The sequence below is a fragment of the Pelobates fuscus genome, chromosome 1 (genome assembly GCF_036172605.1).
Source record: "Pelobates fuscus isolate aPelFus1 chromosome 1, aPelFus1.pri, whole genome shotgun sequence".
Taxonomy (NCBI): domain Eukaryota; kingdom Metazoa; phylum Chordata; class Amphibia; order Anura; family Pelobatidae; genus Pelobates; species Pelobates fuscus.
In genome coordinates this window covers 325,853,096-325,876,813 of record NC_086317.1, presented here as the reverse complement: position 1 = coordinate 325,876,813, position 23,718 = coordinate 325,853,096, and the positions used below count along the sequence as shown (strand labels likewise).

Sequence of the window (23,718 nt, the reverse complement as noted above, 5' to 3'; positions counted from 1 at the left end):
AGAACAGCAGGTTTTGCAAACTGATTTTAGGAATGCCCTCTATGAAAAATTGCATAATTCAATAATGTCTTCATTTGTGTATATCTACTTAACAGTGATTTTTATTTATTTTGTACTGGGGTATCCCTTTAATTTGTTATGTAGGTAAACCCCTTTTTTTAAGATGTGCAGATATAGTGTCATTAATATGCTTTATTACTAACAGTTAACAAGTGCAGCAACTAGTGTATACCTTGTCTATGCCTTGCTTATCTTGTTTATTTTTTTATCTGTAACTATCAGCCACATGGGTTTTTTGTGGCCCTGAAACGCACTATATCCTAATTGAGAACATAGGTAGCAATTCTTTCTAATAATCCAGATTTGCTCCTTGTGTTCTAACAATTAAATCCTTGATTTATTAGTATGATAGCTGGGCCATTAAGTCACTATACATCTGCACTAATATTTGTTTATGTGTTCACGGTTTTAAACAACAACATAGGGGATCATTATTTGTTTTTTTATTTTTTTTATAAATAAAGTTATTGCTAATATTCTATTACTTGTTTTTATTTCCCTTAAGTGCTACATTTTATGGCTATTTTTGTTAATCTTTGTTATAACTCTGTCCTTTACACATGGCAGCCAGCATAAATAAATTATATAGAGAAAAGGAGAAATGAAACAATGCTTCTATTTTTCATTATCATTTGCAAAGTGTGCCCTGGACGTGCCTGGACTGAACTAGACGGTCATATCCTCCGCAAAATTTTGGAGGGCTAACAACCTTAGCTTAAAGGGACACTATAGGCACCCAGACCACTTCAGCTAACTGAAGTGGTCGGGGTGAAGTGTCCCTTTTGCACCTAGTGCTGCAATTGCAGTTCTAGAGAAATTGCAATGTTTACATTGCAGCACTAAGTCTGCCTCCAGTGGCAGTCTGGAAGGCGCTTCCTGCATCCAAATGGACCTTTGGTCCGATATCTGACGATGAGGACATCCAGCGTCAGATTTTTTTTTACTCATAGGAAAGCATTAATTCAGTGCTTACGAATGGGAGGTCTAATGCGCGTGCTGCATTTGCCACACATGCACATTAGCGCTCGCTTGTCACAGGACATCGGAGGGGGCAGAGCATCTACGGAAATCAGCACAGGGATAAGGTATGTAAATAAAGGGTTTTTAACCCTTTATTTAAGGCGGGGGGAGGGGGGGTAGGAGGAAGGGGGAAGGCAGGGGAAGTGATAGTCCCAGGAATACAGCTTTATATTCCTGGCACTATAGTATCCCTTTAATCATAATCAAAGGAACACTACAGCGTTCGAAATTCAAACCTTTTTTCAGCAGCGAGGCTCCGTCTATGCTGCTTACCTCTCTTCCTCCAGCAACATCATCCACCGTAGTCAAATCCAATGCTCCTCAGTGATGCAGATTGAGCAGTGATATGGATTACACAGTCTTACTTTTTGCTGGGACTATTTTGTCAACTCAACCAATATGTACTTGTACTCGAGCAGACAGTAATATCCAGAGAAATTACCCATCTACCCTGAGATTAGAGGTCATCTGCAAAACAAGATTAACCATTAGGTGACCTTAGGCAGCCATCAAGTTCCCAGGAGTTAGACAGGGGCCATGGAACCATGAATTTGCATGGCCTTATTAGCCATCCCTATGTGAAGAATGAAGCAGGGGCAAACTAACCTGCCCAGGGCCCTGTGGGATCTTAATCCTTCTCTGGTCATCTGTAATGTACAGCAAGTTGAATACATGATGACTATGTGAATGAGCTCTGACATCTTACTGGGGATCAGCTACTTATGTATTTACCATTCATTTTTGCCAGATAATCCACAAGCTTTGCGGTGTGTGGTGAGTCCGCAACAGTAGTAAACTCCAAAAACGAGTAAATGTTGCATAATCGGATTGAAATGCATGTAACTATTAACAAATACATGGTGTTAGGGCATAGATTTTCTGGGGACACTGATGAAATAGAATACCTTATGCATTAAAAAAAAATAAAAAAAAAATACAAAAATGTGAAGAAACAAACTGATTGGCATAACTCATCTTTTCATACGAAACTGTAAGCCAATTTTATATATTTATTTATTCTATGGAATAGGCCAAAGAATGTGCATCCCTGTCACGGATTTGGGGTGAATGGGTTCAGTAGGATTTCATACAGACAGTCACTGAATTAAAGGTTTCATTTTAGAAAAACACATTAATATTATGCAAGTCCCAATGCATGTATAAACAGTAAACAAAGCAATTCCTTCCTAATAAAATAAAAATCTTTAAGGAAAAAAAAAAAAAGTAATTTTACCAAAGTTCCAGCACTTGGTAAATGAAGAAAGATTTGGTTGAAGCTGTAGTTGAATAGCTGGAGATAAATTAAAGCTGGGACAGCACTGCAGGAGTTAACCAAAGTTGAAACAGCACTGCAGGGGTTAACCAAGGTTGTATCAGCACTGCAGGGGTTAACCAAGATTGAATCAGCATTGCAGAAGTTAAAGGGAAACTCCAGTGCCAGGAAAACGATCCGTTTTCCTGGCACTGGAGGGTCCCTCTCCCTCCCACCCCCCAATCCCCGGTTACTGATGGGGTGAAAACCCCTTCAGTGACTTACCTGAGGCAGCGGCGATGTCCCTCGTCGCTGTCTCCGCCTCCGCGACGCTCCTCCTCTTCATTGCGTCGGCCGGTGGGCGAGACTGATCTCGCCCACCGGTCGAGGGGACCTAATGCACGCGCATGCGCATGACGTCTCCCCATAGGAAAGCATTGAAAAATCATTTGAATGCTTTCCTATGGGGTTTTGAGCGACGCTGGAGGTCCTCACACAGCGTGAGGACGTCCAGCGACGCTCTAGCACAGGTTTCCTGTGCTAGAACCCAGGAAGTGACCTCTAGTGGCTGTCTAGTAGACAGCCACTAGAGGTGGAGTTAACCCTGCAATGTAATTATTGCAGTTTATAAAAAACTGCAATAATTACACTTGCAGGGTTAAGAGTAGTGGGAGTTGGCACCCAGACCACTCCAATGAGCAGAAGTGGTCTGGGTGCCTAGAGTGTCCCTTTAATCAAGGTTGAAGGCAGGTTCCAGGCAGACAAGAGTTGATTCAGGAGAATTCCACAGGTGAGGATAATCCTCTCTCTTCAGTCAGGTTCTGTCTCTGTACTCCATGGGGAACAACAAAACAACTGAGCACAGCTCCTATGGTGGTCTGTGCATAAATAGGAAAAAGGGAATGGGAGCCCTCTAAGGGCCTATATAAGTGGAAGACTGCTGGATAATTAGGTGTCCACACTTCTCTATGTGGGTGGGATGCTGTTTCAGTTAACTTGCAAATTGCCATGCTTGTTGAGCTGGATTCACCAGGGCTGTATCACCCTGAGGAGATCCTGAAGCAGCAGGGGGAACACACAACACATTACCCAACATGCCCACAACATGAGAGGTAGGCATAAAGGCAGTCAGGGCATGCCTGACTTCCCATGCATGTCGCAACCCACATGGAATGGCTGCAGGGGCCGGTGGGTGAGGAGAGAGTGCAGTCTAAGCAGGCGGCCAGGAGGAGGGTTTGGCGCGTTCCCCACTCCCAGGACACCGAAATCCATGTGGCGTCTGGTGAGTGAGCGCAGCGCACCAGCCTCTCCCGGTGGGCAGTGACAGTCCCAAGCATTAATTTGCAATGATAGTCTTTAATGCAGCCATTGTAGGTTTAAAGTGAGTGTTACATATCACGTTTCTTTCTGTGGGACAATTATTGTGGACTCCGGTTGTAATCCAATCTGTCTGGCTTTAGATTGGAGTCCAAGTTGTCTTATGATTTAATTTTGTCTTTTTCAACCAAAAAAACTTTTTTTTAATGAAATGCTTCTTTTGGTTGAGTAACCCTTGCTGGCATGATTCCCGCTGTTAAAAAGTAAAATAAAGAAATAAAGCAGAAAGTTACTTGTAATCCCGATGCCAAGTTCTCCTTGCAACCCAGTCCTCCATTGGTGATGTCACTCCTACCCCTGCTGTAGAAGTCTGGATGTGGCACATGCAGCATTGGTGCTCATGGGGACCCAAGTATTTTTCAAACCATACTTCAGACGGCACCATGGTACTCCTGGCACCATAACCAAGACAGCAGGCTTTATTGGCTGTGTTGCTTGGAGTGTTCCTTTAAGCACTCATCCAGTTTCGCACAGTGTCTACAGTTTTATTTCTCCTTTTCTTTTGTGTCAAGTGAATCTCCTGCAAAGTGGGTCAGTGGAGAGCTATATTATTAATGTAGGGATAAATATAATTCCGGCCAGTTGCTAGTCTTTTTTTTATTTTTTTTATAACGGCGAGTAGCCAGTGGTTGCTCGCAGTTTGGTAGACATGCCCCTACCTCTACTTACCAGCGTGGCAGAAATGGGGGAAATGTAACCTCCCTTATTTACTAATACTATGCATTTTTTCGTAATTGTTTTTGTTTCAGCTTCATAGTAGCTTCCTGATCTTTGTGGAATTTCCATAAGGATACCAAAAAGGAGCTGTATTCTAAACAACCCCTTCATTTGCTACCTTTAAATATGGAAAACCACAAGGGTATCCATTTAGTGAGTTATCTACTATATTAGTGGTTCCCAACCCACTCCTCAAGTTACCCACTCCCAGTCCTGGATTTAGGGATTACTCTGTTGTGTCTAAAGTGTTTTTTTTTTTTATTTTACTAAAAACACCTTAGACACAACTGGGTAATCCTTAAATTCTGGACCGTTAGGGGGTGCTTGAGGACTGGGTTGGGAACCACTGTAGTAAGTGGTTGCAAGATGCAGCAGTGACCCGCTGCACATATTAATTTGTCCAAATGAAATTCTGAAACAAAAATAATGGCTGAATTTTATCCAAAAACTAAGAAGGAAATAGACTAGATATATTTGAATTAAACAAAAATGTCAGCAGCGCCCAAGTCTAGCATTCACAAGGTACAGGTTTCTTTGACAGAAGAACTAGACTGAAGTAGTAGGAGTCTACAAGGCTTGCAGGGATTGGCTCAACCTCTCTAGTTTGCCGATGCAATATACCATGGACGAAAAAACAAAATAAAAAAGCCTTCAAAACTACAAGCAAACTCATCCATTGCCTAGAAGAAGCCAATTAAGAGCATCTCATTCTGGTGTCTGTTAAACCTCTACCCACCAGGGTTTTATGAGGTAAGTTTATACCCAATCATAAGAAGAACTGCTGTAGAAAATGATAGCAGCAGTGATATAAGATCACCTTATATGTAGCCTGATTCACTGTGCACAGGCCTTTGTGCACAGATCGGCAATTGCATCCTGCCTGAGAGGAGAGCGAACACCGCTCAAGTTGTGCTAATTCTGCATGCACAGGATAGACAAAATTGACACCAGGCAGCTAAAAATGCACATGCTGACTGACAACTCTGTTGGATTGTGTTAGAATTGCAGTGATTTTTGCTGATCACTGTAGTTGTAGGTCACTCTCAGTACAGGCAAGAAGGGGCTCAGTACTCTGTACACCATCACCTTTGCAATCATGCAAAGTTGTGATAATGCTTAGAATAAACATTTTATTATGTGAAAGTCATGGCTCTGGGTGATAAATCAATATACTTCAGGCATGACTAATGGTCCAAGAACCTTACCAAGTAGCCTGCAGTATTATCTAATAACATATATTTAGTTGCACTACTTTTTTTTGTCATCTATGCCTACTTTGTCCAGAAGTGCCTCCAACATTGGCTCTAAGGTACACAACAAAAAACCCATGATAAAGGCAAATATTTTTACTGTTGTGTGTTATTTTGTAATCACATTATTATGGTATATACACTGAACAAAATTATAAACGCAACACTTTTGATTTTGCTGAAAACATCCCAGCATACCCGCCAGACATGTCGCCCATTGAGCATGTTTGGGATGTTCTGGATCGGCGTAAACGACAGCATGTTCCAGGTTCTGTCAATATCCAGCAACTTCGCACAGCCATTGAAGAGGAGTGACCAACATTCCACAGGCCACAATCAACAACCTGATCAACTCTATGTGAAGGAGATGTGTTGCACTGCGTGAGGAAAATGGTGGTCACACCAGATACTGACTGGTTTTCGGACCCCCCTGGACTCCCCCAATACAGTAAAACTGCACATTTTAGAGTGGCCTTTTATTGTGGCAAGCCTAAGGCACACCTGTGCAATAATCATGCTGTCTAATCAGCATCTTGATATGCCACACCTGTGAGGTGGATGGGTTATCTCGGCAAAGGAGAAGTGCTCACTAACACAGATTTAAACAGATTTGTGAACAATATTTGAGAGAAATAGGCCTTTTGTGTACATAGAAAAAGAATATGGGGGCAAAAACAAAAGTGTTGCGTTTATAATTTTGTTCAGTGTATATTATATCTTCCTGTTTTATGTGACACCTATATATTTGAAAAAGTGGTTGCTGACTGAATTCTGATTTAAATGCTTGTGGAATTGTTAATGCATATACCAAAAAGACAAAGAGCAATAACAGAGCAGTTTTATAATATTTCAGTTAACCTTTTTTCAGGTACTTGTTTTGCAGTGCACCTAGAAAAGATAGTGTATTATCTGTATATTTATACAAAGGAGGGCTATTCTTAAAACAAGACTTAAAATAATTACTCCAACCAGAAACCAGTGTTTTCACCAAATGAGTTGAACCCCTTCTAAGGTGGTTCACTGATTCCAAACTTAGAAACAAAAAAAACTGAAAATTCACCTGTGTTCCATTACCGAGTCCAAGTCTTCCCCTGAGCCCAATCCTCTTTGGCGGACTCGCTCCCCTTGCAGGATGGGGAGGGAGGTTAAGGAGGACAGACTGAGGGGAAGACAGGGGCGACACAGGGGGAGGCGTGTCGCCATTGACAGTCTGGCTGTGCGTCCTTGCGACTTATACCAATTTTGCACAGAATTGCCATGAGCCTTCCTGGAACTATGTTTTGGATGCTGCCAGAAGTAAATGTAGACACCCAGCAGCTGTTTGTGCAGTGTTTCAAAGCAAAACACTGCATACAGAGACCACAGGCATCATGACCACTTCAAATAACTGAATCACCCTTTAATGCTCCAATACATGCCATTGTCCTGTTTCAATCACGAATAACTCACTCTAAGTACACTATTTACATTTTTGTTTAAGCAGATCACATCACGATCACATTTATAAACTAACTACTTTCTGCTTTCTTTTTTCTTCATGGAATCCACTACTTGACTAAATGCTACATGCCATTAAACACATAATTCATACAGCATAGGTTGTATTGTGGTTTACTGAAAAAAGAGCACTCTGATGCTTGGATAGGAGTGGGGTTTAAAAACCATAGTTTAGAAATAAACAGATCATAATACAATAAAAAAAAAAAAAAAATAGCAACAATTTACGACAAGAAAAACCCAAGCTATTTGGAGGTTTAGCATGTGAAAGATTCAAACACATTAAGTGAAAACAAAATTACAAAATTTTAATTGAGTTCAAATGCTTGATCTTTTCTGACTAGAGAGGGCCCTTTGATCTGTAGTAGATTGTATTTCCTGGCAGCGGAGAATGATGAATTGATGATTGCCTACAGCAAGTTTTCAGGACTCTAAATCTCATTGCTAATGTCATTGTTTATAGAACATTTAAAAATAACTCACCAATGCTGGGAGAATGAAACATATTAGATTAGAGGTCAACTTTTGTAGGGGTGGGGAAGGGGCTGTGCTATGTGCCTTTCAGAACAAGAGAATATGGCAAGTGTTAAAGTTGTAACTCTTTAGGGGGCAGACATTTCTAAAACAATCATCATAAAGTTAAAAAATACATTAGTATTAGGCTGTCACAGCATAAGGTTGGGGAAAAAAATGTTGATTTCATCTTCGACCCTGGGCAGTTTCTGATGAATCATAAGCCATCTTTCTCTGTGATAGTATATAGAAACAACAATGTGTATGATAATCTTCTGACCTGCATATGGGTTTTTGGTCAATGAAAAAAAAAAGTTAATAAAAAAAAAAAAAAAGCAATTTTCTTACAAACCTATCGGTTTGTATGGTTCACGTATGCTGTTTCTGTGCATTTCCATAAACTTCCGCATAACACAGAGCTTATGGGAAACATCAACTTTATCATGGAAGCTAGGATAGTACTAGGATTAGCTGAGAAGTCTCATATCCTGGCGGAGAAGGAAGTCCCAGCAATAGCAGCACATCTTTTGCTGCAAATTAGGGAGATCCAAAGCATAATTGTAAAGTGATTTCATTTTTATATATTCTCTATGGGAATTATAAAATGTGTGGTTCTTAAATTGTATTTAAAAGATTGTTTTAAAATCCTGGAAAAAAAAACAAACCTTTAAATACTGTTAAGCCTCTGATTGTCTTCAGACTCTGAAAAACGTTTCTTTTTTTCTTTGTCAGTCAATATAATTATTCCCTGAATAAATAATGTATTATTTAAATCAGGGTTAGGCAATCACTGCCATTTCAGATGATGAAGTCTATTTTTCCAACAGCGCTTCCTGGAGTGGAATACTTTGCCAAATATCTTAAAATGTAATTTCATATGAGACCAACCTGTGTTATGTTTGGATTACCCATAATGTTTATATGGTTACTACTTGCAAATAGCAATATTTTCTTAATAAACAGATATTTAAAGAAAAAACAGTTAATTATATATAAAGTCATTATTTACGGCTTCTGCTCTCTCTGATTTACAATCTGTGTGAATTGTGGATAACTTGGCAGAGTGCACTGACATACTCATTTTTACTTTTTTAATTCTTTTTTTTTCTGCATTTTATCCTGTACGAATCTTTTTTTTTTTTTTTATCTTTGCTATTTATTTTCATTTGTTGTTTATGATGAATTATGATACCATGACAATATATTTAAAAAAATGATTACGTTGACAGTAAAGCAAATTAAAATTATTAGAATTATTTCTACACAATATATAAAAAAGTCCTAAAGAAAGCAAATAAATAACTAAACAAAAAAAAAAAAAAAATAGAAAAATCACTCCAGAGCTGTGGAACAGCAGTTAAAACAGAGTACTTTGATGAATGTGCGCACATATAAGTCTCACCCATGTTGTTACTATTTACTAATGCTTTGTAGAGATGTTCAGGGGTTAATTAGTAACTGAGCACAGAATGCAGAGCCAGGTACTAGTATCCCTCTGCCCTCCCACTTGGGAGGAGGGAGTGATGCTCTTCCTTATATGCCATTCCCTGAGCTGGGATTGACTTCCTGGTTGGAAAAGGATAACATTCAGATCTGCATGAAAAGAGAGGAAAGAAAATCCATGTGAGGCGAGAAAGAAAGCAAAATAAATCACACACACCTATTTAAACAGGAACAATCATCCATACTCAGATGGGTTAATGTTAATGGATAACATGAAAACTTATTGTAGGGTTCATAAAACTGCGAAGCAAAATTGTCCAAAAAAGTTATGATAGTAATTTAGCTTAGAATTATATTGTTTTAAACATGTATTTCGCCTTTGCAAATTCTTTTTCAATTTACTCCAGTTTTTTGAGTTTAAGCCAGTGTGTATGCATGCATTCTGCAGTGCTGTGTGCAGCTAGGTGTTTGCCCCAAGCTTGTCTCCTTGAATGCCATCAGTATAACCATGTTTGTCTGTTTCCTTGCAGGTGTACCCTGAGCCCCGGAGTGAGGGCGAGTGCCTGGGAAACATCAGGGAGTTTCTAAGAGGTTGTAGCGCTTTCAGCTTAGAGGTGAGTTCTCTCATCTTGTCACAAATGTTCTGTGTACTCTCCTGCAGGCAATCTGCTCCATTATATGATTTCTTGACTTCCTGAATACTCTAAGCAACATAACCAGGACAGCTCAAAGTAATGGTTATGCTGCCAGTAGTTTATGGGCTGTCCCCTTTTGAGAGCAATTTGACTTGATAATATGGAATTAACACTTCTGCATTAAAAATATAAATTTCATCCAACATGGACAATACCGAAAGGCTGATAATCAACCCCAACGCTCACAGCCTTCCCAGCTGTCCAAGACAATGTTACCTGAAAATGTGTTTCACTAAGTAATATCAATAATGCAAACAGATTAATAATATTATAATATAACCAAAGCTAATAAAGCTGATAAAAAAAGACAAGACTTGAAAGAGCAAGTGACTCAGTTAGCCAACCAAAGTCTTTGATTTCCTTCAGGAAATGGATCTCTGGAGTATGAAAGACAAGATAAAGGCTGTTTTTTCCCCCAACATGTTATTTGATGAAACAGATTATTTCTGACTATTACAGAATTTTTGATGATCGCTAGTTTAATAATCATATTGACACACATTTTTCATATGCTTTTGTTGACTCAATTTCTATCAACATTAAAACATTTACACCGATTTTACTAGGCAAAGTAACTATGTGCGGTGTTGCTAAATTTTGTTATGATTGGAAGTCATTTTATAGTGACATAATGTAAATAACCAAGAATATGTCCCACCCAACTGTCCTGATTCTGGTGTGACAGTCCCAATTTATTTTCCCATCCTGATTCTATGGACGCCTGATTCTATGGCGTTGGGAGGTATGGTGTGAGTCAGTGTTTTTCAACTTTTTATGTACCCTTGCAGGTCTAAAAAAAATCCTAAGTACCCCTACCTCAAGCAAGTAATTTCTATTGATTTAAATTCCAAATAAAACTTGTAGACTCTGATATTTAAGTTAATCATAAATTGGAGAACAAGCCTTATTAAAGTGATCAATGACATTATTAAAATAAATATTACAAAATACTGTGAATGTAAGGAGGAGTGTGTATGAACTAATCTGTGGTATAAAAATCACAAAATAGTTACACATTGAGGAAATTGGCACACACATAGACATACGCACACACCCGTTTTACACACAGAATACACTGACACACACGTTTATGCACAGAGGACACTCTCACTGATTTGACACACACATTCACTGACAGACACACACAGAGTTAGAGAGGACACTGGCACACACACACAGACACACTGTTGCTGATAAAAATAAACACTGACAGACACACTTAATGATTTGACATAGTCACTGAAACACACTCTCACTGAATTGCCGCACACTGACAGACAATCATGCACTAACAGGCACACATCCTCACTAGAGCCCTGGAGATGCTCAGTCTAAGAATATGTATGTCCACTGCTGTGATTGGTTGACTTTAAAAAGGCCTTTCTCACCTTGAATGCTCTGTTTATCTGTAGTCCTTCATGGGCTCACTTGGATATACTTAACTTGATTAACTTTCGTTTCCAGTGCCATAGGAAATTTACTTTAATCAAATTTACTGTTCTCTCCTGCCACATTGAAAGGGTACATTTTTCTGTCACAGCTCACTAGTGTGTCCTTTAGCCTGTTCTCACATGGTTTAGCATTTCTGCTTGTAAAAGGGCTTTTGTTTTGTTTTTTGAGCCTGTGAAATTGCAACCCCATTAAGTAAATGGCGTATTGGTTTCCAGTTTATATGGATTCCTAAGGATGGTTCTGGATGGAATAGAGGTGGGAAAGTCATGCAAAACAAACAAAAAACATGTGGAAAAAAAACCAAACACTTCTTTTTTTTCACAAAGCCATTTCTTTTAAAATGATACATTAATAGGTTTAAAGTCCTCATATATTTAAACCTCTAATAGTATTTTTAAAAAAATCATATAACTTTTATAAACAACATAAGAGACTTTATGTAGTCTTCAATCGTTGCAATTCCTGTACCATAAAGAAAAGCAAATCCTGGAATAAAAGAAAAAATACTGAGGTTACATTTCTCAAATAAAAAGAGAAATATGCATTTCCGTCTATAGGGGCACTGTAGGGAGAAGGTTCCAGTTTATTTTTCTTGTAGACTCCATCCTGTCTGTATTTGGTGGTGATGAATTAAATGTAGATATCAAGTCAGACATGCACACAGGTGCTATATCTCATCCTCAGGAAGCACAGGGAAGTTTAATTTTCTCTTTTCAAACAATGATTGAGGTAGGGGAAAGACACGTTTACTGGAATAGATGCCAGCTCTGGATGATAAGCAGCTGCTTTGTAGGAGTCAGACCAGCTATGGCAATGCAGATTGTTGCAACATTACTGAAGATGAGTGTATCTTCCACCCTGCTATGTCAACAAAGTGCTCATGGCTAACATTGTTATTTACATCCATGAATCTACACAGTCCAGTTGATATTATTATTATTATTATTATTAAAGGACTGCTAAAGTCACCCAGGCCACTACATCTTAGTAAAGTGGCCTCTGTGCTTTAGTGCTTTAGCTTTAACCTTGCAATTTAAAACATTTCAGTTGTTTTAATCCACCTCCAGTAGCTGTTACACTAACACTTTTGTCAGAGTTTACCTGTAACTGGTGATGTCCCGAACGGTTCGCTGGCGAACATAGCGTGTTCGCGTTCGCCACGGATGGCAAACATATGCGATGTTCGGTCTGCCCCCTATTTTTTTTTGTGGTCTTTCAGCCAAATTTACTAATACTAAGTAAAAATTACTTAGTATTAGTAAATTGTGCCCCTACTCGCAATACCGCGAGTAGGGGCATGTCTATTAAACAGTGGGGGCCCTAAATACCAATAGGGGGGGACACCCTATTGTCCTCCCCCCGGCCCCCACCCCTGAGCGGCAGGTGGGGACCCTACATACCAATGGGGGGGGGGACACCTATTGTCCTCCCTCCCGGCCCCCACCCCTGAGCGGCGGGTGGGGGCCCTAAATACCAATGGGGGGGACCTATTGTACTCCCCCCCCTGGCCCCACCCCTGAGCGGCGGGTGGGGGCCCTAAAAAAGACAATAAGGGGGGGACCTATTGTCCCCCCCGGCTCCCACCCCTAAGCGGTGGGCGGGGCCTAAATACAAAGGGGGGGACCCTAGTCACCCCCTCCCCCCCCCAAAAAAAAAAAAAAATTACCCCCCTACCTACCCCCCTCACCCTAAAAATAATGAGTGGGGGACCTTTAACTAAAAACCTGTAAAAAAAAATTAGATAAAAACAACTTACCATTCGATGTTTTCTTTCTTCTAAAATCTTCTTTTTTCAGCCCCAAAAAAGGGCAAATAAAAAACCATAATAACCGACGCAATTTAAAAAAAAAAAAAAAAAAACGAGCGCAAAAAAAAATAATCCATCTTCACCCATGGAGGGCTCCGCGCAGACTGAGCTCTGCAGGGCGGGGGAAGGCTTATAAAGCCTTGCCACGCCCTGCAATTAGGCTAAGAACACTCTGGCTGGTTTAAGCCAATCAGAGTGCTCTGTGTCATTTTACACAGCGTGGGAAAGTTCTTTGGAATTTTCCCACGCTGTGTAAAATGACACAGAGCACTGTGATTGGATGGATTTCAAGCCCACCAATCAGATTGCTCTTTGTCATTTTACACAGCGTGGGAAAATTCCAAAGAACTTTCCCACGCTGTGTAAAATGACACAGAGCACTCTGATTGGCTTAAACCAGCCAATCAGAGTGTTCTTAGCCTAATTGCAGGGCGTGGCAAGGCTTTATAAGCCTTCCCCCGCCCTGCAGAGCTCAGTCTGCTTGAGCCCTCCATGGGTGAAGATGGATTATTTATTTTTGCGCTCGTTTTTTTTTTTTTTTTTATATAAATTGCGTCGGTTATTATGGTTTTTATTTGGCCTTTTTTGGGGTTGAAGAAAGAAAACATTGAATGGTAAGTTGTTTTTATCAAATTTTTTTTTTTTACAGGTTTTTAGTTAAAGGTCCCCCCTCATTATTTTTAGGGTGAGGGGGGTAGGTAGGGGGATCCTTTTTTTGGGGGGGGGGAGAGGGGGTGACAAGGGTCCCCCCCTTTGTATTTAGGGCCCCCACCCACCGCTCAGGGGTGGGGGCCGGGGGGGGACAGTAGGTCCCCTCCTTATTGTTTTTTTTAGGGCCCCCACCCGCCGCACAGGGGTGGAGGCCGGAGAGGGGGAGGACAGTAGGTCCCCCCTCATTATCTTTATGGCCCCCACCTGCCGCCCAGGGGTGGGGGCCGGGGGGGGGGAGGACAGTAGGTCCCCCCCCATTGCCATTATGGCCCCCACCCGCCGCCCAGGGGTGGGGCCCGGAGAGGTTGAGGACAGTAGGTTCCCCCCCTTGTTATTTTTAGGGCCCCCACCTACCGCTCAGGGGTGGGGGCCAGGGGGGACAGTAGGTCCCCCCCTTATTGTAATTTTTAGGGCACCCACCCACCGCTCAGGGGTGGGGGCCGGGGGTGGACAGTAGGCCCCCCCCTTGTTATTTATAGGGCCCCCACCCACCGCTCAGGGGTGGGAGCTGGGGGGGGACAGTAGGTTCCCCCCCTTATTGTCATTTTTAGGGCCCCCACCCACCGCTCAGGGGTGGGGGCTGGGGGGGGACAGTAGGCCCCCCCCTTGTTATTTATAGGGCCCCACCCACCGCTCAGGGGTGGGGGCTGGGGGGGGACAGTAGGTCCCCCCCCTTATTGTTTTTTTTTTAGGGCCCCCACCCGCCGCACAGGGGTGGGGGCCGGAGAGGGGGAGGACAGTAGACCCCCCCCTCATTATCTTTATGGCCCCCACCCGCCGCCCAGGGGTGGGGGCCGGGGGGGGACAGTAGGTCCCCCTTCCTCATTGTTATTATGGCCCCCACCCGCCGCCCAGGGGTGGGGGCCGGAGAGGGGGAGGACAGTAGGTCCCCCCCTCATTATCTTTATGGCCCCCACCTGCCGCCCAGGGGTGGGGGAAGGAGAGTAGGTCTCCTCCCCCTCCTCTTCAATCACTATTGTGGCCAGAAAGAGTCTCTGTGGGTTTTAAAATTCGCCTGCCTATTGAAGTCTATGGCGGGTCGCCTGGCTCGCGAACATTTGCGGAAGTTCGCGTTTGCGAACCGAAAATTTTATGTTCGCGACATCACTACCTGTAACCTGTAATGCTTCTCATAAAGATAGACTAATTCTATTCACACATAAATGAGCTACATTGCATGCTGAAAATTGATTCCAAACTGTTTCAATATTTGAATTTATTTGTGTTGGATGTCCATTGTCCAATAAGAACATATGGTAAAATGAATTATTTTTCTGTATCAATGGAACTCTGGAGTTTACCGCAAAGTGGACAGTTCACTTCTCTTTTGACACTGTATTAGACGTTTACTGGAACATTACATACAGTGGCGTACATACCAGGGTCGCGGCTGCGACCGGGCCCGGCCCGCCAGGGGGCCCGGCCGCCCCTGCGACCCGGTATGTACGCTCTGGGCCAGCCTCTTCTCCTGGGGGGCCCAGGAGCCGGCCACCTCCGGGCCCCCCGAGGCTGGCCCTGCTTACACCCGGCGGGCAGTCAGGCTGGCCGGTGCGCGAGGGAGCACTCTCCCCTGAGTGCTTCCTCTTCAGCTCCCTCGAGCACCGCACTGATACCGGAGCCGGAAGATGTCATCTTCCGGCGCCGGTATCAGTACGCGGCGCGCGAGGGAGCTGAAGAGGAAGCACTCAGGGGAGAGTGCTCCCTCGCGCGCCCGCCCGCCTGACTGCCCGCCGGGTGACCGGCCTCCAAGGAGCCCAGCAGCACCACTGGACCCCAGGGAATCCCCTCAGCACTCCAAAAGGTAAGGAGGCTGGGGGGATTAAATTTTAAAAAAAATACGTTAGTGTGTGTGTGTATTAGTGTGTGTGTGTGTATTAGTGTTAGTGTGTGTGTATTTGTTAGTGTGTGTGTATTTGTGTTAGTGTGTGTGAGTGTTACTGTGAGTGTTAGTGTGTGTGTGTTAGTGTTACTGTGAGTGTGTGTGAGTGTTAGTGTGTGTGTTAGTGTTACTGTGTGTGTTACTGTGAGTGTTAGTGTGTTTGTTAGTGTGAGTGTCAGTGAGTGTGTCTGCTAGTGAGTGTCAGTGAGTGTGTTACTGTGTGTGTCTGTTACTGAGTGTGTTACTGTGTGTGTCTGTTACTGAGTGTGTTACTGTGTGTGTCTGTTACTGAGTGTGTTACTGTGTGTGTCTGTTACTGAGTGTGTTACTGTGTGTGTCTGTTACTGAGTGTGTTACTGTGTGTGTCTGTTACTGAGTGTGTTACTGTGTGTGTCTGTTAGTGAGTGTGTTACTGTGTGTCTGTTTGATGTCTGTTAGTGAGTGTGTGTTTGTCAGTGAGAGTATGTTTTGTAAGTGAGTGTGTATGTATGTCTGTCGCTGAGTGTGTATCTGTTAGTGTGTATGCATCTGTTCGTGAGAGTGTGTGTGTGTCTTCAGCACTTACCTTTCTCCAGCGCCGGACTCCCTTGGCGCTGGGGATCCCTCCGCCGCTCAGCTCCGAATGCGCATGCACGGCAAGAGCCGTGCGCGCATTCAAACCGCCCATAGGAAAGCATTACTCAATGCTTTCCTATGGACGTTCAGTGTATTAAAATCGCGGAAGCTCCTCTAGCGGCTGTCAGTGAGACAGCCACTAGAGGCTGGATTAACCCTCAGTGAAACATAGCAGTTTCTCTGAAACTGCTATGCTTTCAGCTGCAGGGTTAAAACTAGAGGGACCTGACACCCAGACCACTTCATTGAGCTGATGTGATCTGGGTGTCTGTAGTGGTCCTTTAAGTGTGTGTGCATCTGCATGCACTGGTGTACATACCGCGGTCGCAGCCCTGCAACCCCTGCGACCAGGTGCCCGCCGCCATGTGTTGCGGCCCCGGCCTGCGCAGAGTAAGTGTGCGGGGGGGGGGGGGGGCCCACGGATCAATTTTTGCACCGGGGCCCCATAGGTCATGTGTACGCCACTGATTACATAATGTCAGTGTAAAGCTGTGTAAGTGTGATAATTTCACTGCACAAGTGCACTGTGCATCTTTTGAATGCTAGTTATTGCAGTCTTCCTCGGGAACACAACATGTACAATAATTGACTGGGCATGTTCCCAAATTCTCAAAATAAGAAGTCTTTCAATTCCTGTTATTTGTGTAGGGTTCCTGCTGGCATCGGAAATAGCTTATTCACCACTATTGGTTTAGATCCTGGTTGAGACAAATACAGCAAGCCTCCTGTATTTTTAGCTCAGACTTCACTGTGTTATGGCATAGTTTATAATTAGATTTTTGTATATTACAATTTTAAAGGCAAAATGTAAACTTTTTCATAGCTCATTTATGTATGTACTCACATATACAATTGGTATATTATTTAAGTACAGAAGGGAAAGAAAGACTGTTCTTAAAACTAAGCTGTCTTGTTAAAGAAATAATTAAATTATTATTTTAATGCTCTCTACAGCCAATATATCTTGTGGATTGTAAATTGCAAGAGCAGAATACTAAAATACAGGTTTGCATATATGTGTGTCTCTCTCTGTGTATATATGACATTGATTTTCTCACCCCTCCTGGGAGGTATGTTTAATTATCATTCTCGGGTCCTCTACCAGAGGCCTAGGAGTTTGAGAGTTCTTAGCTGTTCCTAGAACTGCACTCTTCTGGACAGCGATCTCAGATGTTCCACCTGGAATTTGTTGAAGCCACTCCCCCAACTTGGGAGTCACAGACACCAAGTGTTCCTATCACAACTGGGACTACTACTGCCTTCACTTTCCACATCCTTTCTAGTTCTTTTTTCAGTCCTTTGTATTTCTCCACCTCCTCATGTTCCTTCTTCCTGATATTATAGTCACTGGGTATTGCCACACCAACCATGACTGAAGTCTTCTGTTCCTTGTCTACCACCACGATGTCGGGTTGGTTGGCCAGCAGTTGCTTGTCTGTCTGGATCTTGAAGTCTCACAGGATATTGGCCCTGTCATTCTCAACTACCCTTTGTGGTATCTCCCATCTGGACATAGGCAGGTCCAATCCATATTCTGTGCAGATGTTTCGGTACACAATACCAGCAACGTGGTTGTGTCTCTCTGTGTATGCTGGACTTACTCAGAGGCCTCTTTGCACTGTCTACACCTTGGGTCTTGCCTGGTGTGGTAGACTCCAGGTTCTATTGATTAGTGCCTCAGTGCTGTCTTTCAGTCCTGCCTTTTTCAACCACTGGTAGGATTTTGTCATGTGAGCCACATCCACTATCTGCCGATGGTACACCCTATGAAGAGGTTTGTCTTGCCAAGGAACATCCTTTTTTTCTGCATCCTCTATCTGTTGAAGTCTCAGTCATTCCCTTAGCAGTTCATCTTTGGGAGCCATCTTCGTGATGTACTTGTGGATGCTCTGAGTTTCATTCAGGACTGTGACCTTGACACTCATTAGGCTCCGACCTCCTTCAGGCTGATGTACTGGATTTCGTACTCCATTCCTAGTGAGTAGTTTACTGGTCTTGCGATCCATGGTGACCAGTTCTTCTCTTTGCCAGGTTAGTATTCCAGCTGGGTACCTGATGACCGGTAGGGCATATGTGTTGATTGCTTGGATTTTGTTCTTGCCATTGAGCTGGGGCTTCAGGACCTGTCTGACTTTTTGGAGGTACTTGGATGTTGCTATCCTCCTTGCCTCTTCCTCATGGTTGCCATGCGTTTGTGGTACCTCCACGTACTTGTAGCCGCTCTCTGCCTCTTCTATTTGGCCTTCTGGAACGTCAACTCCTTCTGTCCTGATTATTTTACCTCTTTTTGCTACAATCCGCCCCTCACTTTTTTTTTTAGTCCGAACGACATTCTGATGTCCTTGCTGTACATCCTAATTAGGTGGATCAATGAGTCAATGTCCGCGTACATTCTTGGCATACACCTTGATATCATCCATGTAGAGTAGGTGGCTGATGGTAGCTCCACTCTTGAACCTGTATCCGTATCCACTCTTTTTGATGGTCTGGCCAATCGGGTTGAGGCCTATGCAGAATAGCATTGGGGATAGCACATCACCTTGATATGCCACATTTGATGTTCACTTGAGTTATTGTCCTGGAATTGGGGCTTCTAGAGTTGTTTTCCACTTGCCCAAGTTCTTGATGAAGGCTCTTTAAGTCTTGCTGACCTTGTAGAGAGCCAAGCATTCTAGTATCCATGTGTGTGGCATAGGCTTTCTTGTAGTCAATCCAGGATTAGTCTGTCTGGTCTTAGAATCCCTTGTGACTGCTTGGTCTACCAGTAGTTGGTGTTTTGATCCTCTGAGTATTGCTCATATATTGACTCATATGCCCATCAATCTAGGAGGCTATGATGCCTGACAGGATCTTCCATGTTGTGGGGAGGCAGGGGATTGGTCAGTAGTTGAATGGCGTTTTCCCTTGTGTGGGTCCTTCATGACCAGTATTGTACTGCCTTGTGTTAGACAGTCAGGGTGGGAGCCTGTTGCTAGTAGCTGGTTCATTTGTGCTGCTAGGTGTTCATGCTGTTAACTTCTTTAGTAGTTGTGGATCATGTCAGGTTCTGGGGCTGACCAATTCTTCAGTCTCAGCTCTGGGTGGGTCTTGCGAGGAGATGTGGTGGTTACCCTATAGCTGTGCATACAACTTGGATGGTTCTTTGGTAAATAGGGCATTGCTTCTCTGGTCTATCTGCTCAGTCTGGTTGCCAGTGCTGTCAGTCTTTGCTTAGCGGTTTCTAGTAGCGCCTCTGGTATGAGCATATCCTTGTACTTCAACCGCAGCCAGGATCTATCTTTGATTTTTTACACCTCTGTTAAGTTGACCCAGCTTACTAGCTTCCTTCTGTGTTGTGTTTCTCTTGGCTTCCATTGTAGTCTCCATGGTGGGCATTGCTCCTCTTTGAGCTTGTAGTTAAGTAGCTGGAGGACCACTTATGCTGTGTTCATTAACTGCAGCTCGCCTGGTGGTAGCTTTACAGTGATCTTCGGATGTCTTGTCCGCTGGTTAACGACTAGGGTATGGATTCAGGGTGGCAATTCTCTGCAGGTAAGAATGTGGGTATGGAAATTTATTCTTCCTTATGGTGCATGTTTGATTTCTTTTGTAGTTCATTTAATTCCAGTTGTGACACTAGATTTTTCTTGAACATGTTCAAAAGTTGTGTAACCAGCTGTTTTGGTGTTAGGGCTGATGATATCCATAGCTCCCACATACGTAGCCTCTCTCATTGGGTCTGCTGTTGTTGTAGCATTCAAGCAGGTCTAGGTTCTCACTCCATGTCCATAAATGATTTGTTCCAGTAGCCCACTTGTCGTCAGATTACCCTGGTTCCCTAACATCTGACGCGGACCTTGTCAATACGGGCGACGTATGAGCCGGCATGACTCTCTTGGTTAGTGTTGCTCTCATATTTTTGAGGTGGGCAGGGTATATATCGTTAGGTGTCTTGCCCAGGGACACTTACTGGTGCAGTGGTCGGACCTGTGGTTCCCAGTTCAAAGTCAGTGACATTACCACTGTGCTATATACACAGAGAGATTTATCTATATATACATATAGCCACTATCTTCAGTAGATAAACCTCTACCTATAACTCAAACTCTAGGTTGGACAATTGCCTCAGTCCTTATGGGGTTAACATACCCCAAACAGTACAAGTTATATTAAAATGTATAAATGCTGTAAAGTCTATCTACCTTTTAAAAACAATGGTGTGTATGTGTGTCCACCCAACTGAAAATAGGCAGAAGGACAATGGCTTTTGTTCTCAAGATTCAGAAACTGGGGTTAAACACCTCACACCTCACTGCTGGCAGGGAAACACACTGTCCGGGTCCGAGCACTGTGATTCCTCACGGTGTTCAGTCACATGGTTACACATGTATTATCAGACCCTCGGTAGATGGGGATATTGTAATGAGTGCTATTCAGACCAAGTCACACAGCCTGTCACTGGCCACTCCGATGCCATTAAGGGCAATGGATACGCTGAATCAGCGCCGATTACGTCACTTCCTGTTATTGGAATCCCCGCCGGCCACCGTCCATTTACTAGACTAACGTGATCTCCGCTCACGCTGAATCCAGGAAGTGCTGGCAGTCACTGTGCAGGACAAGAAGGCTTTGACAAGCCGGGGGGGAAGCCGTGGCATACAGCCGGGTCTCCGACCACAGGTCTGGCACCTGCATGCTGAGTCAGACTCAGATAGGTATGGGCAGCTCAGTGCACGGGGGATGGGGGGGGGGGGGTCACACACACACCTACCGCTGGTACACTGCTACATTAATAAAATCACTGCTTGCCATTAATGGTTCATATTCCATGTGGAGTGCTGGCTCAACGACAACATGACAATGTATCCTGCACAATACAGCAACAGCACTGATACCCAACTGGCATTGAGGGAGTTGTAGTTCTATAACCTCCTTGACCAGTATTAGGGGTTAATGCAGTAAGCTTTTAGTAGACTAGTGCATTTTGCAGCACTTTGCTGATGCCTTCCTTTTCAGCTATTTCCAGATGGTGAATCTCCACTATTTGAAAGGAACGCTCTAAGTGTCATAACCACTTAAGTGCTTCTTAGCTGTTGGATCCACTGGACCCACTTCCTCTTTGGCTCAGTGAGCCTGGAAGCTCCTGTGCTGCAGTGCATGTTGGATGAGAGCGTCGCCTTATTGGGTTCAGTTCTGGGCTTGGCACAGTGAAGAGAGCTCCAGCTGTTACTGAGCATTGGTGGGGAATGGTGCCTGGCAGACGCAACTTAGGCAGTTAAAGGACCACTATAGTGCCAGGAAAACACTCTTTTCCTGGCTCTATGGGGTCATTGGGTCCCCCTCACCCTCAGGGCCCCCCCCCCCCCCCTCCCGCTGGCTCTAGGGTGAAGAAGGGGTTAATCCCTTACCTTTTTTCTAGCGCCGGCGTTGGGGACTCTCCTCCTCATTTCCCGTCATCGGCTGAATGCGCATGCGCGACATGAGCCGTGCGCTCATTCAGCCAGTCTCATAGGAAAGCTTTATCAATGCTTTCCTATGGATGCTGGCATCTTCTCACTGTGAAAATCACAGTGAGAAGCGCCTCTGGCGGCTGTCAATGAGACAGCCACTAGAGGCTGGATTAACCCATACGTAAACATAGCAGTTTCTCTGAAACTGCTATGTTTACCGCAGAAAGGGTTAATCCTAGATGGACCAGGCACCCAGACCACTTCATTAAGCTGAAGTGGTGTGGGTGCCTATAGTGGCCCTTTAAGCTGTTCTAAAATGGCATGGTGTCATGCAATGAGGGAGGATACCAGGTCATTTCTGGTACCTTGTAGTGGTTATGGTGCTTGTAGTGTATCTTTAAAGGGTCACCAGAACAACTACAACTTAATGTAGATGTGATGGTGTATATTGCCTATCCCTGCAGGCATTTTAATGTAAACACTGCCTTTTCAGAGAAAAGCCTGTGTTTACATTGCTGCCTAGTAATACCTTTAGTGGCAGTTACTTAGACAGCCCATAGGGTGTTTCCTGGGTCAGTGCTGCATAGTGTGCCTCACTGACGTTCACATGAACAATCCTCTTAGAGATGCATTGATTCTAAATGAGGAGATGCTTTTTTGCTGCGAGTGCGCATTAGCCTCTTAATGCTTTCCTATGGGAAAGCATTAGATTGGCTGAGATATTCAGAATTGATCTCAGTCAAGGAGGCGGAGCATGGATCCACACAGTGCTGGGAAAAAAAACGGGGTGGAGGGAGGGGGTACTAAATGGTGTTTTACAACTATAGGTTCAGGAATATACATTTGTATTTGACATAGTGTTACTTTGACTTTTATATGTATTTGCAAATGAAAAAAGCCTGGATTTTCCGAGGTTGCCTGGAAACTAACTCACCGTAATTAGCAAAATAAATACTCATTTTAAATCAAAAGAACTGTAAAAAGAGCATTGCTTTTTTTCTTCATGCTGCTATTTCTGCTTGCAGTTTTTCAGTTACTTAGTCAAGTTCCACTAATTCCATGTTTATTTACTCAACTGTACTGTTTTTTATTTTAATAATGTAAAGATCATTCTGTGCCAAACTGGTAAAACAAAATAAAGAGATGGAAGAAATGTAGATAGTCATTATTCTTTAAAGTCTTGGGAATGCAAAGTGATTCCAGCTTAGGAATGCACCGAAATTTCGGCCGAAAACGGGCCTTTCCCATTTCGTCCGAAAATGGGCCAAAGCTGCTGAAAATTTGGGCAGACCGACATTGGGAGGGGGCCCGGCGGCACACAGGGCAAGGCCCCTCCTGTCTGCCAGGGGAGAGCGCCAATACAGACAAATAGTTACCACAAAAGCGCGCTAAACTGATCTGTAAATATAAAAAGACAAAGAATAGTGCAGACCATTGCGCTTTTGTGGTAACTATTTGTCTGTATTTGGTGTATACTTTTGTAGCACTGGGATTGAGTGCTGCCATACTATATGTGTTATAGCCTATAGCGCTGACACACTGTTGGTCTTTTTAGAGAGCCAATACAATCTGCAGCTCCGCCGGGTGTGAGCTGCAGACTGTACTGTAACATTTAAACCACCGCACGCTTAAGGCTAATTTAATTGTACTCCTCACAGTGTGTACTGAATGTATACCATCATGGTCTGTTATGTACACATATTAACGGGGATTAAACATATTTAATAGAAAATCATCATCATTTAATGCAATCTAAAGTGAATTGTAATCTAAATAGCACACACAAATCATTAGATAAGGGGATAATACCTATATATCTTATTAAGCTAAAGTAAGCTTGGCTATTTTAGTGTCATTTACTTCTCAGTTTGCTATTTACTAAGAATCAAATGCAGTGCAGGTTAACAAAATTCGGTAAAAAAACCCCTCATATTTACGAGTTGCAAATCCTGTTGAAATATACAGGGTTATTCACTAAAGAAAAAAGTCGTTTTCGGCCAA

At 43.2% G+C, this 23,718-nt stretch overlaps 1 protein-coding gene across 2 annotated transcripts in view; it reads left to right on the top strand.

The window, feature by feature from the left end:
* Positions 1-23,718, top strand: part of ARHGEF7 (Rho guanine nucleotide exchange factor 7) — a 149,030-nt gene that overhangs the window by 12,530 nt on the left and 112,782 nt on the right. For both annotated transcript variants that reach the window (XM_063459854.1, XM_063459861.1), the window contains exon 2: positions 9,660-9,743. In XM_063459854.1, coding sequence (XP_063315924.1) covers positions 9,660-9,743 — 84 coding nt within the window. The remainder of the gene's footprint in view (positions 1-9,659; positions 9,744-23,718) is intronic.